Raw genomic sequence first — 14,159 nt, 5'->3', positions numbered from 1 at the left:
GTCTGCTAAAATACCAGAGGAAAAGGTTTGTTGTTTTTTTTTTTTAAGAGCACTGTTATATGATAAAATAGTTCCTAGGTTCACACACATTATGTCATCCTTGATCTACAGCTGGTTTCTGTGAGTCCACAGCCCATCTGCAAGTTCACAATAATACTTACTTGTCCTCCTGGTACCATATTAACCACTTGCCCTTACACCTTTCTTAACTGCTTGCAATACCCAAGCAGAAAAATAGTGGAGAAATGAAAAGCAGACACAGAGTGAAAAGCCTATTAAAAAAATAAAAACAACAAAATCAAAACAAACAAAAAAAAATTACAAAAAAACCCACACACAACTCATGTTAAGCAGCCACTAACTCCCTCATTGCCTGGGATTCCTGAATGCAAACCTGTTTCAGGTAATAATGTGGGATTCTATAGGAGTTGATCACCCACTGGTCTGAGCACAGAATAAGGGTCCCAGTTTCCTTTTGTTACTGGCAGAACTCCTCCATGAAGCCCCAGCTTTAAAACTCCTCACACCCAGGAAAGTATCTCCAAGCACAACAAAATAAAAGTTGGCTATAGAAACATTTTTTGAAACATTTTAACAAATATGGCTGTAACACAGGTGCAGAAAGGGAGAACACTTCCCTGTTATCACCTGGGAGCTCTGGGTGTGACGTCAGTGGAGATATCAGATAACTTTTGAGTATTGTGAGAAATTACACAATGTGCACTACAGCCACCCTACGTGTAATTCCAGAGAAACACCTTGTTAAAAGCACAGAGGGGTTTTTTTTTTAATTAAATAAAATAGTTTCATGAGTAGTAGCTGAGAAACTGTCTTTTAAGAAGTTTTACAGATAGAGAGCAGCTAAGTAGCTCAATCCAAGAATCTCCAGGAGCCTATGGATGTAAAAAACACTGCAAATAAGACAGTTTCAAAAAAATATATCTATTTAAAAGCAAATACTAAAAAGATATATTGAAATAGAGCCCAATAACCCTCAGAAATGTTTTGTGCTCTCCTCCCCATTTCAAAAGCAGCTACCAGAAGATAAGTTAGATTTGTTTGTTTACTTATTCTTAGAAAAACAATATAAAAAGAAGCAACATTAGGAAGCAATACACTGCACAGACTAACCAGACTCCTGAACACATGCTGATCATCACTTTTATTCAGAGAAAAAGCATATTCTCAGAATGATGCCTAAGAGTTTAAAGTTAAACCATAACCCTTTTGTACAGAGGAGGGAAGGCAGGAAACTTCTAAGGGATATTCTTCCTTTCTACACAAACATGTTGCTGTTTGGAATGGGGTGGGAAGAGTTTTACCATCATTACAACAGCCACAGGCTGAAGCAACCATGAAGTCAGTGATGATGTTATAATGGAAACACCTTTGTTCAGAGTTAATCTGTAGCACCAGTAAGTGATTCATGACAAACACTGTGACAAATCATAAGGAGTGATGAGCTTTGTATCCTCCCTGGCATTTGCCTCTTCTGAGAGCTGTCCCGGGGCCTGGGTGGCTGTAGAGGGTCGGAACAAGCAAAGTGGATGAAAAAGCTTTTTGGGTTTTTTTAATTATTTATTAAAAAGTGAAACTCTCTAAGGTAAAGAAGACATTTTGTTCACGCACCTGGAAAAAAAAAAAGGGCACATGTACCCTACTTCTGACAAAGAAAAAACCCACAGAAACCAAAACAACAAACAAAAACAAACAAGAAAGAGCAGCAGGTTTGGAGGGTGGGCTTCTCACCCCCCACCCTGGAACCTTCCCACAAAGAAAGAACAAGCAGCACAGCAAGGAGGAGAAAAGAGGAAAAAAAAGCAGCGAGAGGGCCACGGCTGTGTGGCGGCGGCTTGAAATTTACCTGGAAATCAGCCAATATCATTTCTCGGTCCATGTTGGACGCCATTGCAGGCGGCTGCGTCCCCGGCTCCGCTCTGACCCGCGCACCTGGAGCTGCTGCCGGAGAGGACGGGGCAGGGGGGGAGTTAGGAGCTCATGGAGGCGCCGGGTTCCTCTGGGGTTCCTCTCAGGCTCCCGCGGTGTCCCCGGCCTGCCCTACCTGGCTGCTCGGCGGCGGCCGGGGCGCGGCGGCTGCGGGCAGAGGAGGGGAGGAAGGAGGAGAGAGAGAGAGAGAGAGAGAGAGAGAGAGAGAAAGAGAGGGGGGCAGGGGGCCGGGAGCGGGGCCGGGAACGGGCAGCGCTGCCTCAGCTGCTGGCCCGGAGAAGAAGAGGAGGAGGAGGAAGAGGTGGAAAAGAAGGAGGAGGAGGAGGTGGTAGAGGAGGAGGAGGAGGAGGCAGCGCCGCTCCCTCCCTGCCTCCGCGGCGCCTGTCGCACATTTTCGCTGTCACTGAGGTCGCAAAGAGGCGCTTTGCGGCCGGCACGTGACCACCCTCCTGTCAAGCGCTGGCGAAGTCGGGGGAGGGGAGCGGAGGGAAAAGGGGAGGGAAAAGGAGGAAAAAGAAGAAGGAAAAGAAGAAAACGGGAGGGCCGGGCCGGGCCGGATCGGACCGGACCGGACCAGACCAGACCGTGGCCGTTTGCCCCTATCCCGCCGACCCCCGGCCCCCTCGGGAAAGGAGGGGAAGGGGCTCTCCAGGAGTCCCGCCCGCGCTCGGTCATGGCGCCCCAGGTCCAGCTTGGGGCTGAGGGAGCCGCGCGTAGGCCGCTCCTGAGCCGCCTCAGCCTCCGGCACGCAAGGGCTGCGGCCCCGGCCCCGGCTTCAGGGCGGGCTCCTGGGGGCGGACAGCGCAGCTCCCGGCTCGGCTCGGGATGCCATGTCCCGGGGGGTGAGCTCCTTCCTCCCTCCCCGGCGTTTGGCGGCAGGTGGCGGTTCCCCGGCAGCGGCCTAACGGGGCGGCGGGGCCCTGGATGCAGCCAGCCCGGGCCGGGACCGATATCTGCGGGTGGAGGGGGAGAGAAAGGCCGCTGTAGCGGCTGTGGGGGGGGGAACGGGGCATCCCCCCGCACCCCGTGAGAGGGCAGCGGGCGGGCTGGCGGTGGCAGCAGTGTGTGCAGTGACACAGTCCTTGCCTGCCAGCCCCGTAACTTTGTGCTCGCTGGGGAACCCCAAACTCCCCGATGGGGTAGTGTGGGGAGAGGAGGGGATGGGGGGGGGGTAAAACGGCGAATTTCACTTTTTTCGTGTTTCTCTCAAAAGGAGGAAGAGCACTTTATTTAGGTTTCTGAGCCATGATCTGCACTGCGGCCCTCACTCCAAGCTCCAGCCCTGTAAGATGCAGTTGTACTATGTACCACAAATAAATATGGTTGTTTGGGCTTTGCTTGTTTGTTGGTTTTTTTTTTTCTTCTGGTTGGTTGTTTTTTGGGGTTTTTTTTAAGTAATGCAAATCCCATCTGTAAGGAATGCCCTTTAGGTTTTCCTCATACAACCTGATGCTGTTCACCTGCCCCCTCAGCACTGTCATTAAACACCCCCTCATTAGGACACCGGTTTGCTCATCAGTCCAGCGTGTGTTGCTCAGCTCCTTGCGCGGGTGTCACACCTACCTAAGGCTACAGATAACATCAAGCACCTCTCTTATCAGCGAAAGATAATAAAGCTACGCTAATATATCTTTTAATCGAGTTATTTTGCCGATTTTAGTCAACACTGCCTTTTATTGGTCTTTTCCGCTCGTGAGGATAACCACAAGAGTTCTCGGAGCCTGCGAGCTCCCGGGTCGCGGCAGCCGGGCTGGCACCGGGGGAGGGGGAAGTGGTGGGGTCCCTCGGAGAGGAGAGAGATAGGAGAAACTGGCCGGGGAGGGACGTACAGAAAAAAAGTTCGAGTGTACCTTCAGGAGCGTCCCAGGAAAAAAAATACCCTTGGGAACTGCTCAAAGCCTGTTTGCCGAGGAGCGCGGGCGCCCGGCGGCAGCGGGGTCGTTCGGGGTCTCCAGGCGGGTTGAGGTCACACTGGAATGCTCCTTACCACGGAAAGCCGGGGAGACAGAGGAGTTGGATTTTATATTTTATCACGTTCCCGCTCTAGTTTATGTTGGCACGGTTTTCCAAGAGGTTTTTTATTGACGTTAGCTGAGCAATTCAAGCTCCCCATCACCGACCGAAGGGAGGATGAAGTAATTGCCTTCACACCTGCCTTTCCCTCCCCCCAGTGCAATGTAACAGACGGTTCTATACTGGTTACAAGGTATGGTGCGGTGCCAGGGACAGCCTATGCTACATTACAAACAAATCCACCCACACATTACTAGAGAGTAAGTATAATAAAGGCTGAAAAGCGAGTTTTAGCAATTGGAGTAAAGCCAATTAATTCCTGGCACGAATTGGCGCCATAGGTGTGCTGTCAAGATTAGTTACATGGCGTTCACGTCTATTACAGTCATATTTTGATTAATGAGATCTACAGTAGATCAAAACCAGGAAGGATTTGATCCAAAACGTGAAAAAAAGGCGAAAAGCTGCACGTGCCCCACATCGCAGGAAGCTCAGCTCAAGTCCCAGCGAAAGTTTCTGCTCTGCTCCTCACAACCCCTCTGTCCCAGCCCCTCGAGGAAGGTTTTTATTTCCTCCAACGAGTGTCAGACAGATTAGGGAGCTGGGATGAAAATCGCTTATTTTGCTCCTTGCAAAGCTCGGCGATAATATCTCCCTCCACTAGGTGATTTGGCTGCCGATTTTGGAGCCGAACGGGATAAATTTTTCTGTTTTAAGAGCAGTATCATTCTTGAGAGGAAATTACCAGGATTAAGGTGCTGGTTTCTGCAGATTTCTGTCAGACCTGCAATGTGAAGAACGTTCGATGCCATTTTCTGGCCAAGCAGCTTCACTTGCAGGAGGCCTGCAGCACCCCTGCGACACTTTACTTAATTAGTTTTGTTACGTGGTGTGATTTACAGAATATGGGGGGTAAATTCCGAACTGTAAAAAAAAAAAAAAAAAATAATGGGGCACTGGTTTAAGACTTGCAGGTCTAGTTCTGTGAGCAACAGGTAACACCACCAAAGCCTGTGGAATTTTGGCACTGGTTAGTCACGAAATAAGTCATTTATAAGGTGCTGGAATATTCGAAGCTTTGCATATAAATTCCTTCCTTATGTGTCCTATTTTGGACACACTAATGTTACATTAGTTACAAATATTTCTAGAGTTAACTTTGTGGTGAATTTACCTTCATATTTCTGTTTACAAAACTATTAGCACTCTTACTACCAAGCATTATCAAAACGAGGCCCTTAAAAATGCACTTTTTTCCCCTTTTAGTGTCAATTTGAGTGGGGGTCAGCTGATCATTTGAGCAAAGCCTCTTTCCCTGCTCCGGGTGTAGGCAAATCATCACCTGTAGCCTTTGCAGTTTCACAAGCAAAGGGTGGTGGGGGGGTGGATCGGGACAGGGAAACGGGAAGCAAAGGGTTGCGCGGAGATCCAGACGCAGAGTCGCTGAGACCCTCATCCTCCCGCCTTGTGGGTCACCTCCCCGTGATGCTGGCTCTGTGGGGGCTGCCAGTCAGACCCGGACCCCCCCCACACCCTTGCCAGTCAGACCCGGACCCCCACCACCCTTCCCAGTCAGACCCGGACTCCCCCCCCCCCCTCCTTGCCCCAGCGGGATCTTTCCTCGCAGGGCACTGCTGGAGGAGCCGGTGTTGCTGCCGTCCAGGTTCCCTCTCTAACGCGCCTCCCCGAGCTGCCACACGCGTGTTTACATTCAAATCCGTTTTCTGGTAAAGTCCACGCAGGAAACAGAGGGGCAGATTCCCTCTGCGCCCGATAGGTTACGTGTGCTTATTCGGGGAGCCGTGACATTGCACCTTACCTCTCGGAGGGTTCGCCTCGGCGGAGTTCAGCCCTGAAACTTACAAGTATTCCGGCCATTAAAGAAGTTTAAAGACATTAAACGCTGTCAGGCAAAAGGGCGATGAAGTCCCCGCACTTGTACCATCCGCACTTCTTCGCCCTTTGAAGAAACAGCGAAACCCCCAGTGTCAGGGTTCTCGGTGCCGGGGTGCCTTCCCCCCCCAAAATGGCCCTTTCAAGTCAAGCAAGGCGAGCAGGAAGGCGGAAAGCGCGGGGTGCTGCCGTGGACGGTCGCCTTCCACCCTTCAGACAACTTGACATTGACCCTTCAGCCTTGACCTTGTCCTTAGGGAGAGGAGCCAGCCTCGCTGCAGGGGTGAACCCCGGTCCCAGAGCCTCTGCCCCGCGGGATTGCCGAGGGAAGGTGGAGGGGCCGGGATCGGGGCCAGGATCGGGTCCGCTGCCTCGGCGGGCAGGTGGACACCGCCCCGGGACCGTGCACCGCCGCTGCCCGGAAGAAGCACCGGGCAGAGCCGCGGCAGGACCCCCCCCCCTCGGCCTTGAGTCCCCCCGGTCTTCCCTCAGTGTCGCAGCGGCTCCCGGTGCTCAAACCTCCTTTTCCTTTTCATTTTCCCCCTCCCTCTATTCCCCCCACCCCCCTTAGGCCTCAGCAGCGCTCCTCCTAAAAGCACCCGGACTGTTATGGCTGTGGCGGGGCAGAGCCGTGCCCGGGCTGCACGGCAAGGGGAACGAGACGAGGCGCCGCGCTCCAGCGGCGGAACCGCGGCCGGAGCCGGGACCGGGGCCTGCGAGGCAGATCCGGGGCCGGGGCGAGGGGCGGGTGCCGCCGCTGCAGGCCTTCCTGCCCGGCCGCTGCTGTAATTCCGCCGCGCCTCCTTAAATTTCTGCCGTTAAAATGTGGGCGGGTGTTTCAACTCAAAAAGCGCTCCAATTTTCTTTCTTTTCAAAAAAAGCTGATGAGGTTAAAAAAAAAAAAAAAAAAAAAAAAAAAAAAAAAAACGGGGGAAAGGAAAAAAAAAAAAGAGAGAGAGAGAGAGAGTGAAGAGAGAGAAAGCGGCTCCGTGTCTGTAGGAAACAGAAGTAGGGACTGTTTGTGCTTAAAAAAAAAAAAAAAAAGAGGGAGCGCAAAGTCGCGGGCGGAGGCAGAGACCGCGGACCGTCAAGTGCAGCTTCATTTGGCGGCGCTGGAAGAGGAGGCGAGCGGCCGCTGTCACTGCGCGCCGGGCGGCTGCCGAGCACCTCCGGCCCGGGACACCGGCGATCACGAGCGCAGTCCCCCGTCCGCATCTCGCCCTCCGCTCCCGTCCGGGACCAGACGCGCGGCTGCCACCGGGGAGCGCGGAGCGGCGGCGGAGCCCCGGCGGTCGGCGGAGACGGCCCCGCTTGAAGGCTCCTCCGCGCCCTGAGCGCGGGCGGCGGGACAGGGCAGCCCCCCCGTCCGCCGCCACCGCCGGACCCACCGCCGCCCTCCTGGATGCTCCGGAGCCGCCGCCGGCGGGGGCGTCCGCCGGCCGGGATCGCGCCCGCCCGCTGCGCGGAGGCTGCGCGGGGCGGCGAGAGAGAAGCTGCTGAGCGAAGCGGGAGCGCCGAGGGAATCAGCCGGGCGGCCGGGCAGCCCTGTCCTGCCCTCCGCGGGTGCGGCTCTTCCAGCTCGGCCGTGCGCGGCCCGGACTAGAGACGGAGGAGTGGGATGGAAAGGGGGATCCCGAGCGGGAGTGGATGCACACTGCTACGGAAGACTTTTCCTCGGAGGTGTTGGTGCTAAAGTCTCAGATCCCGACTGTGAACAGGGTGGGTTGTCTTCTTCTTCCAAGATCTCAGGTCTGAGTGAGTCTCCGGTGTACGTGTATATGTTTCCTATAACATATATAATATATTGCATTGCCATTAATCTATTGTCCCCCCCCTCCCTGAAAGTGGCCAAAGTCTTTAATAGGAGTTACTCTATATGTGGAAGCAAAGAAATCTTCTTTCAAGTGGAGCTGCAGTTTTACTGAATAATCACGTGTGAGTTAGGGGCGGGCTTTTGGCAAGGAGGATTTTGGTTTTTTACGAGTATTTACTACAAGGTCTACTCCAGAAGATTAACCATCCCAATCCTTCTGTCAGTCTCCGATGCCATGCCTGGTTAAAAAAAAAAAAAAAAAAAAAAAAAAAAAAAAAAAATCTCATCTTTTTTCCGATCGTCAGTCACCCTAAAGAATGGCCGAGCCTTCTGGGAACGAGCTGGCGTCCGCGGCTGCCAAGGGGGACCTAGTGCAACTTACTAATTTGTTGCAAAAGAATGTAAACGTCAATGCACAAAATGGATTTGGGAGGACTGCGCTGCAGGTTGGTATCCAGAGAGGGAGAAAATATTTCATCACTGGTACCTACGTGACCCGGGTTTCCAAAAAAGACAACGTTTTAAGCAGGCTGGTGGATGAAATTCGAGTGGTTTTTCAAACTCGTTGGATGCCGTATTTAATAACGGCTCCAACTGCCTAAAATGACGTACTTGAAATAAAACTGGTCAAAACCACTATTTCAATCGGGGATCACCCTCAATGTCAAACGGGCTACGAGTTTGCTAAAATTTGGTTCTTCGTGGGAATGAAAGAGCTGAGACGAAAAGAAATCAGCTTAGGTGAGCAGGATTTCATAGCAGGTCTGTAAACACAAATGTGCTGAGCTCTGAAGCTTAGGATTTCTCTTTTTTTTTCTCTCCCTCTTTTTTTTTTTTTCCTCCTGTCTCTTTCTCTCTCTCTCTTTTTTTCCTTTTTTTTCTCTTTTTCCTTTATTTTTTTTTTTGTTCTTCAATATGCTTTTAAAGCCGTGCCTTGTCTCGATTCTGGGGTCTGCTGTCGATGGTACTTTTCCTTTAGGCACTGTTTGTGAGGAATGACCTTTCTGACTGGGAAGCATGCTGCTCAGAACCGAGGACCTTCGATGTCCATTAAGAGTTAGCCCTACGAGTTAGGGTGCCAGCTGAATCACTTGCTTTTTCATTCATAATTAAGGCTTAAAATCTGGCTTTTGGGGATCGGCTAACAGGGTACTTGTTGCAGATATTTCCTTTCTGATCGTATAGGGTGCTGTGTCCTAATTTTTAAGCGTGTGGCTGTGCAAGCAGGAGTTGGAACTCGTCCAGTTGCGAACTATTGGAACTGATGAAAGATTTTTCTTTTAATAATATCAGATAACGATGGCGAAAAGGCTAGAATACCTAACAAATTGGGAAATAAGTGATTTATAAATTCTGAGGAAAAAATATGTTTGTTTATTAAGTGCAATTAAGGTATAAGTAATGAAATGTCCAAGTGGAGCTTGGACACTTAAAAATTGAGTTTTTAAGCAACACATAGTTTGCAAATGTGCTCGAAGTATTTACAGCTCTTTTTTTTTTTTTTTTTTTTTTTTTTTTTTTTTTGGCTTATTATCAAATTGTTAGAGATAGAATTAAGCACCTCTTGCTTAGCACCAGGAGTGACTCTTTTTTTTTTTTTTTTTTTTTTTTTTTTACAATTTCGACGAAACTGGAGATCTGTGATCTTCTCTCTGTCCTGTTAGCACCTAAATAGGGCATCGCAGGGCAGGGCAGGCACTTGCAGCAAGTGAAAGGATTGAAATTAAAAACTTACACAAAGTAAGTCCTTTAGGAAAGCAGGAAACATTTAGCCAGCTTGCTTATTCTCGGGACAAGGGCTGAAAACAGATTTTGTCCTTCGGTAATGTGTTAGGTTTATTGTTTTTATTTTTCTAACAGAAGCTAACAGTCCATACCCTGCATTAAGGCATATTTTACACAGTGACATAGCATCCAGCTGCATTAAACAAGCACCCGTGTCCTAACAATACTCCTTATCGCTGCTTAATCACAACAGAGTTAATGAACCACAACAAAAATCAAAACAGGAGAATCTGTCGACTTATTTTCAATATGCATCATCTCGAAATGTGCTGTGGGTGCATGACCACGCTCGAAAGAGCTCTGTGTCAGTGCACTCTCCACAACGGAGATAATCTCTCCATAATCTCTCAATTAAACCGGAGAGCATGCTTCTATGTTAATAACAGCGAATTTCTATTTTTCTTCTGCATTTATGTTTCCTTAAACAACTGTTCAGCTTGCCTTGCTCTGTACTTGCTCTGTACTGCAGGCCTCAAATATATGTCCTGCCCTTATGCTCTCCCTCAGATTTATTCAATTAATGCTTTCTCCTTCTTTGCCTCCTTCACTCCGAGTGAAACTTTGCAAAACAAAGGGCATTTGCTGTACAGTTGTAGCCCACATCCTCACGGCATCACCTTTTGCATTATTTTGCTCCCCCCCTGCATCTTTAACTGAAGCCTCCAGCACTTCCCGAGCCTGAACAGAGAAAACTTCCACTTAAGCCAAATACATATTTTAAATTCACAAATCCTACAGCCTGGGCTCTCTAAAAGGGACCAGAATGTCCAGATTTTTCTAAAGAACAAGAGATCACAATGCTCGGCTTTGCTTTTACATCGCTTCCATCTCTGCTCAGAAGTGAAAGAAGCGGCAGATACGGATCTGGAAGCCTTGAGGCACAGAAATCACTTTCCCCAAATCCCAGCCTCTTATCTGCACTTTTTCTCTTGTCTGTAGATACAACACATCGGGCTGCTTTACAGACCAAATGCTGCAATAATTGTATTTATTAGAGCTTTTTTTTTTTTTTTTTTTTTTTTTTCCTTAAAAAGCCTGATAGATATTTTTTCACCATGAGAGTTTTTTCAGCAAATCTCTTGTAGAAATTGTATATTATGCTGAATCCAATGCACTGTAATGCTCGTTTATGCAGATAATTTTTTAACCATGAATTTCAAATCAGTGTGTGTATGTTTCTAAGAAAATAAAAAAGGTGGGTGTTTTTTCAAATTTAGCATTTACAATGAGACTAATTACAAGATCAGGAAAATATTGCCTATCGGCTGGAGATTATATATTATCATCTTCATTTTTGGAAAGTCTTTGAGAAAGTACAAAAATAGGAATTTGGGGAGAATTGGTGTGAGCTGTAAAGCCTCAAATAAGAAAGGTTTGCTTTCTAATTATGACAGTTTTATGATGCTAATAGGAAAATTAAAAGGGCTTCTTTTATTTTTTCTTCTCTTTTTTTTCTTTTTTTTTTTTTTCTTTTTTTTTTCCCTGAGAAGAACAATCAGAATATCCAGCTATTGTTGTTGTTTGTTTGGGTTTTTTTAAAGTGATATTTTCAGCAACAGAATATAGCCACAGTTTATTTACAGTGAATTTATGAAAGTATAATATAGTGGGTTTAGAAAAAAAAAACCTTCTGAAACTTTGAAACATTCCTTTTAGCCTCTAATTTTTGGGTGTCATAATGAACCACAAATATTGAGGAGGAGAATTTCTTATAGCATTTATTTTTCGTAGCAGACAGAGGTATGGTAGAGCCCAAATATTTGTTTTATGATAATGCACAGACAATGTAAACACCTGAAAGCTTTATGAAAACACATTCTACATTTGCTGTTGCTGAGGTAAAATATCTGTTCTTTGGAGACCCTATATTTGATGTTTAACGAGATTAAACAGTAATGCAATGGTGTCTCAACACCTAGGCAAATAAAACCGAGCCACCCTTACTTTTTGTATAAGAAACTGAGATAACCCATGTTGGGAAAAAAAAAAAAAAAAAAAAAAAAAAGTTTTTATATTCCCATTCTACACCGCCTGGTTCAGACATTAATCTCTCTGAGACAGAAAACTATTACCACCTAAATGATAACATCTGTCACCATTTCACCCAGTTTAGTTAAAAAGACATTAAAATAGGGTGTTCTGGTATATCGTTAGTTTTGCAGTGGGGCTCTCCTGCCTCTTTTAAACGAGGACAGAGCCGTGACAAAAGCCAGAGATAAGAAGTGAGGATGAAAACCCAGCGCTGAAGCGAAACCCCCCCCCCCGCGGCATTCACCTCTTCTTTTCTCTTCCCTAGGTGATGAAACTGGGGAACCCCGAGATTGCCCGGAGGTTGCTCATGAAAGGGGCGAACCCCAATCTGAAAGACAGTACTGGATTCGCTGTAATACATGATGTAGCCAGAGAGGGGTTTCTGGACACTTTGCAGACTCTGCTGGAGTTTGAAGCTGATGTTAACATCGAGGATAACGAGGGCAACCTGCCCTTGCACTTGGCAGCCCGGGAGGGGCATGTGCGGGTGGTGGAGATGCTGCTGGAGCGCTCGGAGTGCAAGGTGGATCACCAGAACAAGAGGGGGGCCACGGCCTACGACCTGGCCAAGCTCTACAAGAGAGCTGCCGTGGTGAAGCTCTTGGAGGACAGCAGCCTCTTCCCTGCAGATATGAATTAAACCCACCCCGGACATGATCACTTTTGGACTTTTTATGGCTTTCAGCCTTTTTCCTTTTCCTCCTTTTTAATAACATTTGTTGCAAACGTGCTTCGTTTTTTTCTTCTTCTTCTTTCCTTTTTTCTTTTTATTTTTTTTTTATTTTTATTTTTTATTTTTTACCAGCTTATAGTGTAAGTGTCAAGAAATTCTAGAGGTGGGTTTTTAAATAATGGAAATATTTGAAACCCACTCTCCCAGCAATTTCTTTCATCTGCCATTTACAGAGTACTCACAGATCCAGCTGTGTATATGTTGGTTGCTCATACCTAGTTTTCCACTATTGAGTTTTACAGTTTATTTTAGGTCATTTGTATTAAGTAATGAATTCAAGAGCTACATATTCACATGCTTAATATCGCTGGACTTTTAAGAAAAGGAAATATCTGACTGTGATTTCTCCCACCTCTCAATGCAATCATCCCCTCTCCCACTTCGGTCAGGCTTAAGGTTTCGAAGTCCTGATTTGGATTAAAACAGTCTTTTAAGGGGCAACCTGAACTGCCCTGCTCAGACAGAGCTTGAAGTCAGAGGCTGCTTGCCCTGAGGACAGAGGATGGTGCTTAGAGGCTTTGGGAAATAGCTGCATTTTCACACTAACAAGAGCTTGTAGAAGTAGGTCACTTACTTTCCCTTTGTGTATTTAAACTTTCACCAAGCTGGTTTTGAATTTAGTTACCAGAAACAGTGTAAGTGGTGTTTTTTGATTGCCAGAGGTTTTAAACAGCTCACTTTAGTAGTTCGTGTTTACTGTGCAGTGAACAAGACATTTTTTTTTTCTAGTTTCAAAACAACCAGCAGAGAAGCATTGTCAGAGGCAGGAGGACACGAAGGATGCCATACACCAAGTTTTCTGGTCCCTTCATAAGCTGAGTGCAGTGTAGATGCTCTTTAGGAAATATTTGCTTTCCATCAACTATTCTGTTTTGCCTGGAAATAAAGTATTTTAACAATGTAGAAGCGTTTCACAAAACAGGAATATTTGAATGCAGAGACACTTTGGAAGCAGCACGTTTGATATTCGGGAATTTATCTATTTGCTTGCACCTAAACCACAATTTAACCGTTGAAAACTTTCTATTGCAATCCAGCTGAAAGTATTCATCATACCAAAACTCATTTACCTCTCCTGCTACAACAGGAGCTAACAGGACTCTCAGCACCCTACTGGAAACATTTTACTATGAAGCTTTTAACATTTGTACAGGAGCTAGTTTGGGGCAGATGGACAGTTTAAAATCGTTTCTTTTGAACAGACTAAATTTTAATTGCTCAACACAGAAGGTTTAAAGTCAATGTAAAATGAATGGTACTTAAAATAGCACTTAAAAGAGGAGGGGTGTTCATCAGTTTAGATTTTAACTAAAACAGGAGGGGTGTCCGCTAGTTTAGATTTTAACTCAAAAAAAATGTTATAGCCCCACCAAATCAGTCACGATCGTTTTCGAGTAAAAATAATATGCTGAAACTGTCTGTCACGTTTACTATATGCTCTGTCACACTGCTGTGTTTTCTGATTAAAAGCCTCTGTGAAATATGAAGCTTTGCGCTCTGTTATGGTTTTTTATTTGTCGTTGTTCACAAGGTGTCTAGAGCAGCACGGCAGATAGGATGTGTGGGGAAATAACCCACAAAACACCCGGTATAAAGAGCAATAAAACCACCTGAAATACTGAAATGGAGCGACGTAATCCGCAGGTCCCCGAGGCGAAGTGACCTAAACCATTCCCTGTTGCTATCCATCTTCCTTTCTACATCTCCTGGAGGATGCTCCAAGCGTTTTCCTTCTCCACAACCAGTGCCCTGCACTCCTTTTAGGAAGCAGAAACCCGCCCAGCTCCCAGCATCTTTCCCATTCCCTGCCACGGCAGAGCCGAACAGCCAAAGGTAACCTTAGTCACTTATTTTTCGCCCGTGCTATTAAAAAAAACCCAATTCCAGCCCCCTCTTGAGGTCCTGCAGCATTTGATTTACGCTAAGCCAAAGTTTAAGTAGTGG

At 47.1% G+C, this 14,159-nt stretch overlaps 2 protein-coding genes and 1 long non-coding RNA gene across 5 annotated transcripts in view; 1 reads left to right on the top strand and 2 right to left on the bottom strand.

The window, feature by feature from the left end:
- FAF1 (Fas associated factor 1) overlaps nt 1–2,353 on the bottom strand; it is a 159,060-nt gene extending 156,707 nt beyond the window's left edge. Inside the window, exon 1 of the mRNA XM_071750172.1 lies at nt 1,865–2,353. Coding sequence (XP_071606273.1) covers nt 1,865–1,909 — 45 coding nt within the window. The 5' untranslated portion in view covers nt 1,910–2,353. The remainder of the gene's footprint in view (nt 1–1,864) is intronic.
- Nucleotides 2,354–3,555: 1,202 nt separating this feature from the next.
- Nucleotides 3,556–6,344, bottom strand: LOC139798956 (uncharacterized). Its single transcript, XR_011727046.1, has 2 exons — nt 5,780–6,344; nt 3,556–4,884 (listed from the first exon to the last, which is right to left on the bottom strand). It is a non-coding gene; the product is annotated as an uncharacterized lncRNA (long non-coding RNA).
- A 458-nt stretch (nt 6,345–6,802) lies between these two features.
- CDKN2C (cyclin dependent kinase inhibitor 2C) lies at nt 6,803–13,702 on the top strand. Of its 3 annotated transcripts, XM_071750175.1 has the most exons (3): nt 6,803–7,572; nt 7,972–8,112; nt 11,748–13,702. In XM_071750175.1, the coding sequence occupies exons 2-3, from the start codon at nt 7,984–7,986 to the stop codon at nt 12,120–12,122; spliced, it is 504 nt and encodes a 167-aa protein (XP_071606276.1). In that variant the 5' UTR covers nt 6,803–7,572; nt 7,972–7,983; the 3' UTR covers nt 12,123–13,702. The 3 variants fall into 3 exon arrangements, with proteins under 3 accessions (XP_071606276.1, XP_071606277.1, XP_071606275.1); XM_071750176.1 differs by lacking the exon at nt 7,972–8,112 and having other exon boundaries at nt 6,811–7,572; XM_071750174.1 differs by lacking the exon at nt 6,803–7,572 and having other exon boundaries at nt 7,603–8,112.
- Nucleotides 13,703–14,159: the final 457 nt, after the last annotated feature.

Source organism: Heliangelus exortis, chromosome 8 (genome assembly GCF_036169615.1).
Source record: "Heliangelus exortis chromosome 8, bHelExo1.hap1, whole genome shotgun sequence".
Lineage (NCBI taxonomy): Eukaryota > Metazoa > Chordata > Aves > Apodiformes > Trochilidae > Heliangelus > Heliangelus exortis.
This window is presented reverse-complemented; position numbering and strand designations above follow the sequence as displayed.

What these genes read in the sequence shown, in the direction of transcription:
- CDKN2C (XM_071750175.1), top strand. Translation starts at nt 7,984, where the DNA reads ATGGCCGAGCCTTCTGGGAACGAGCTGGCGTCCGCGGCTGCCAAGGGG. An exon ending in TTGGGAGGACTGCGCTGCAG is followed by an intron (nt 8,113 to 11,747) that starts GTTGGTATCCAG and finishes TCTCTTCCCTAG; the next exon opens with GTGATGAAACTGGGGAACCC.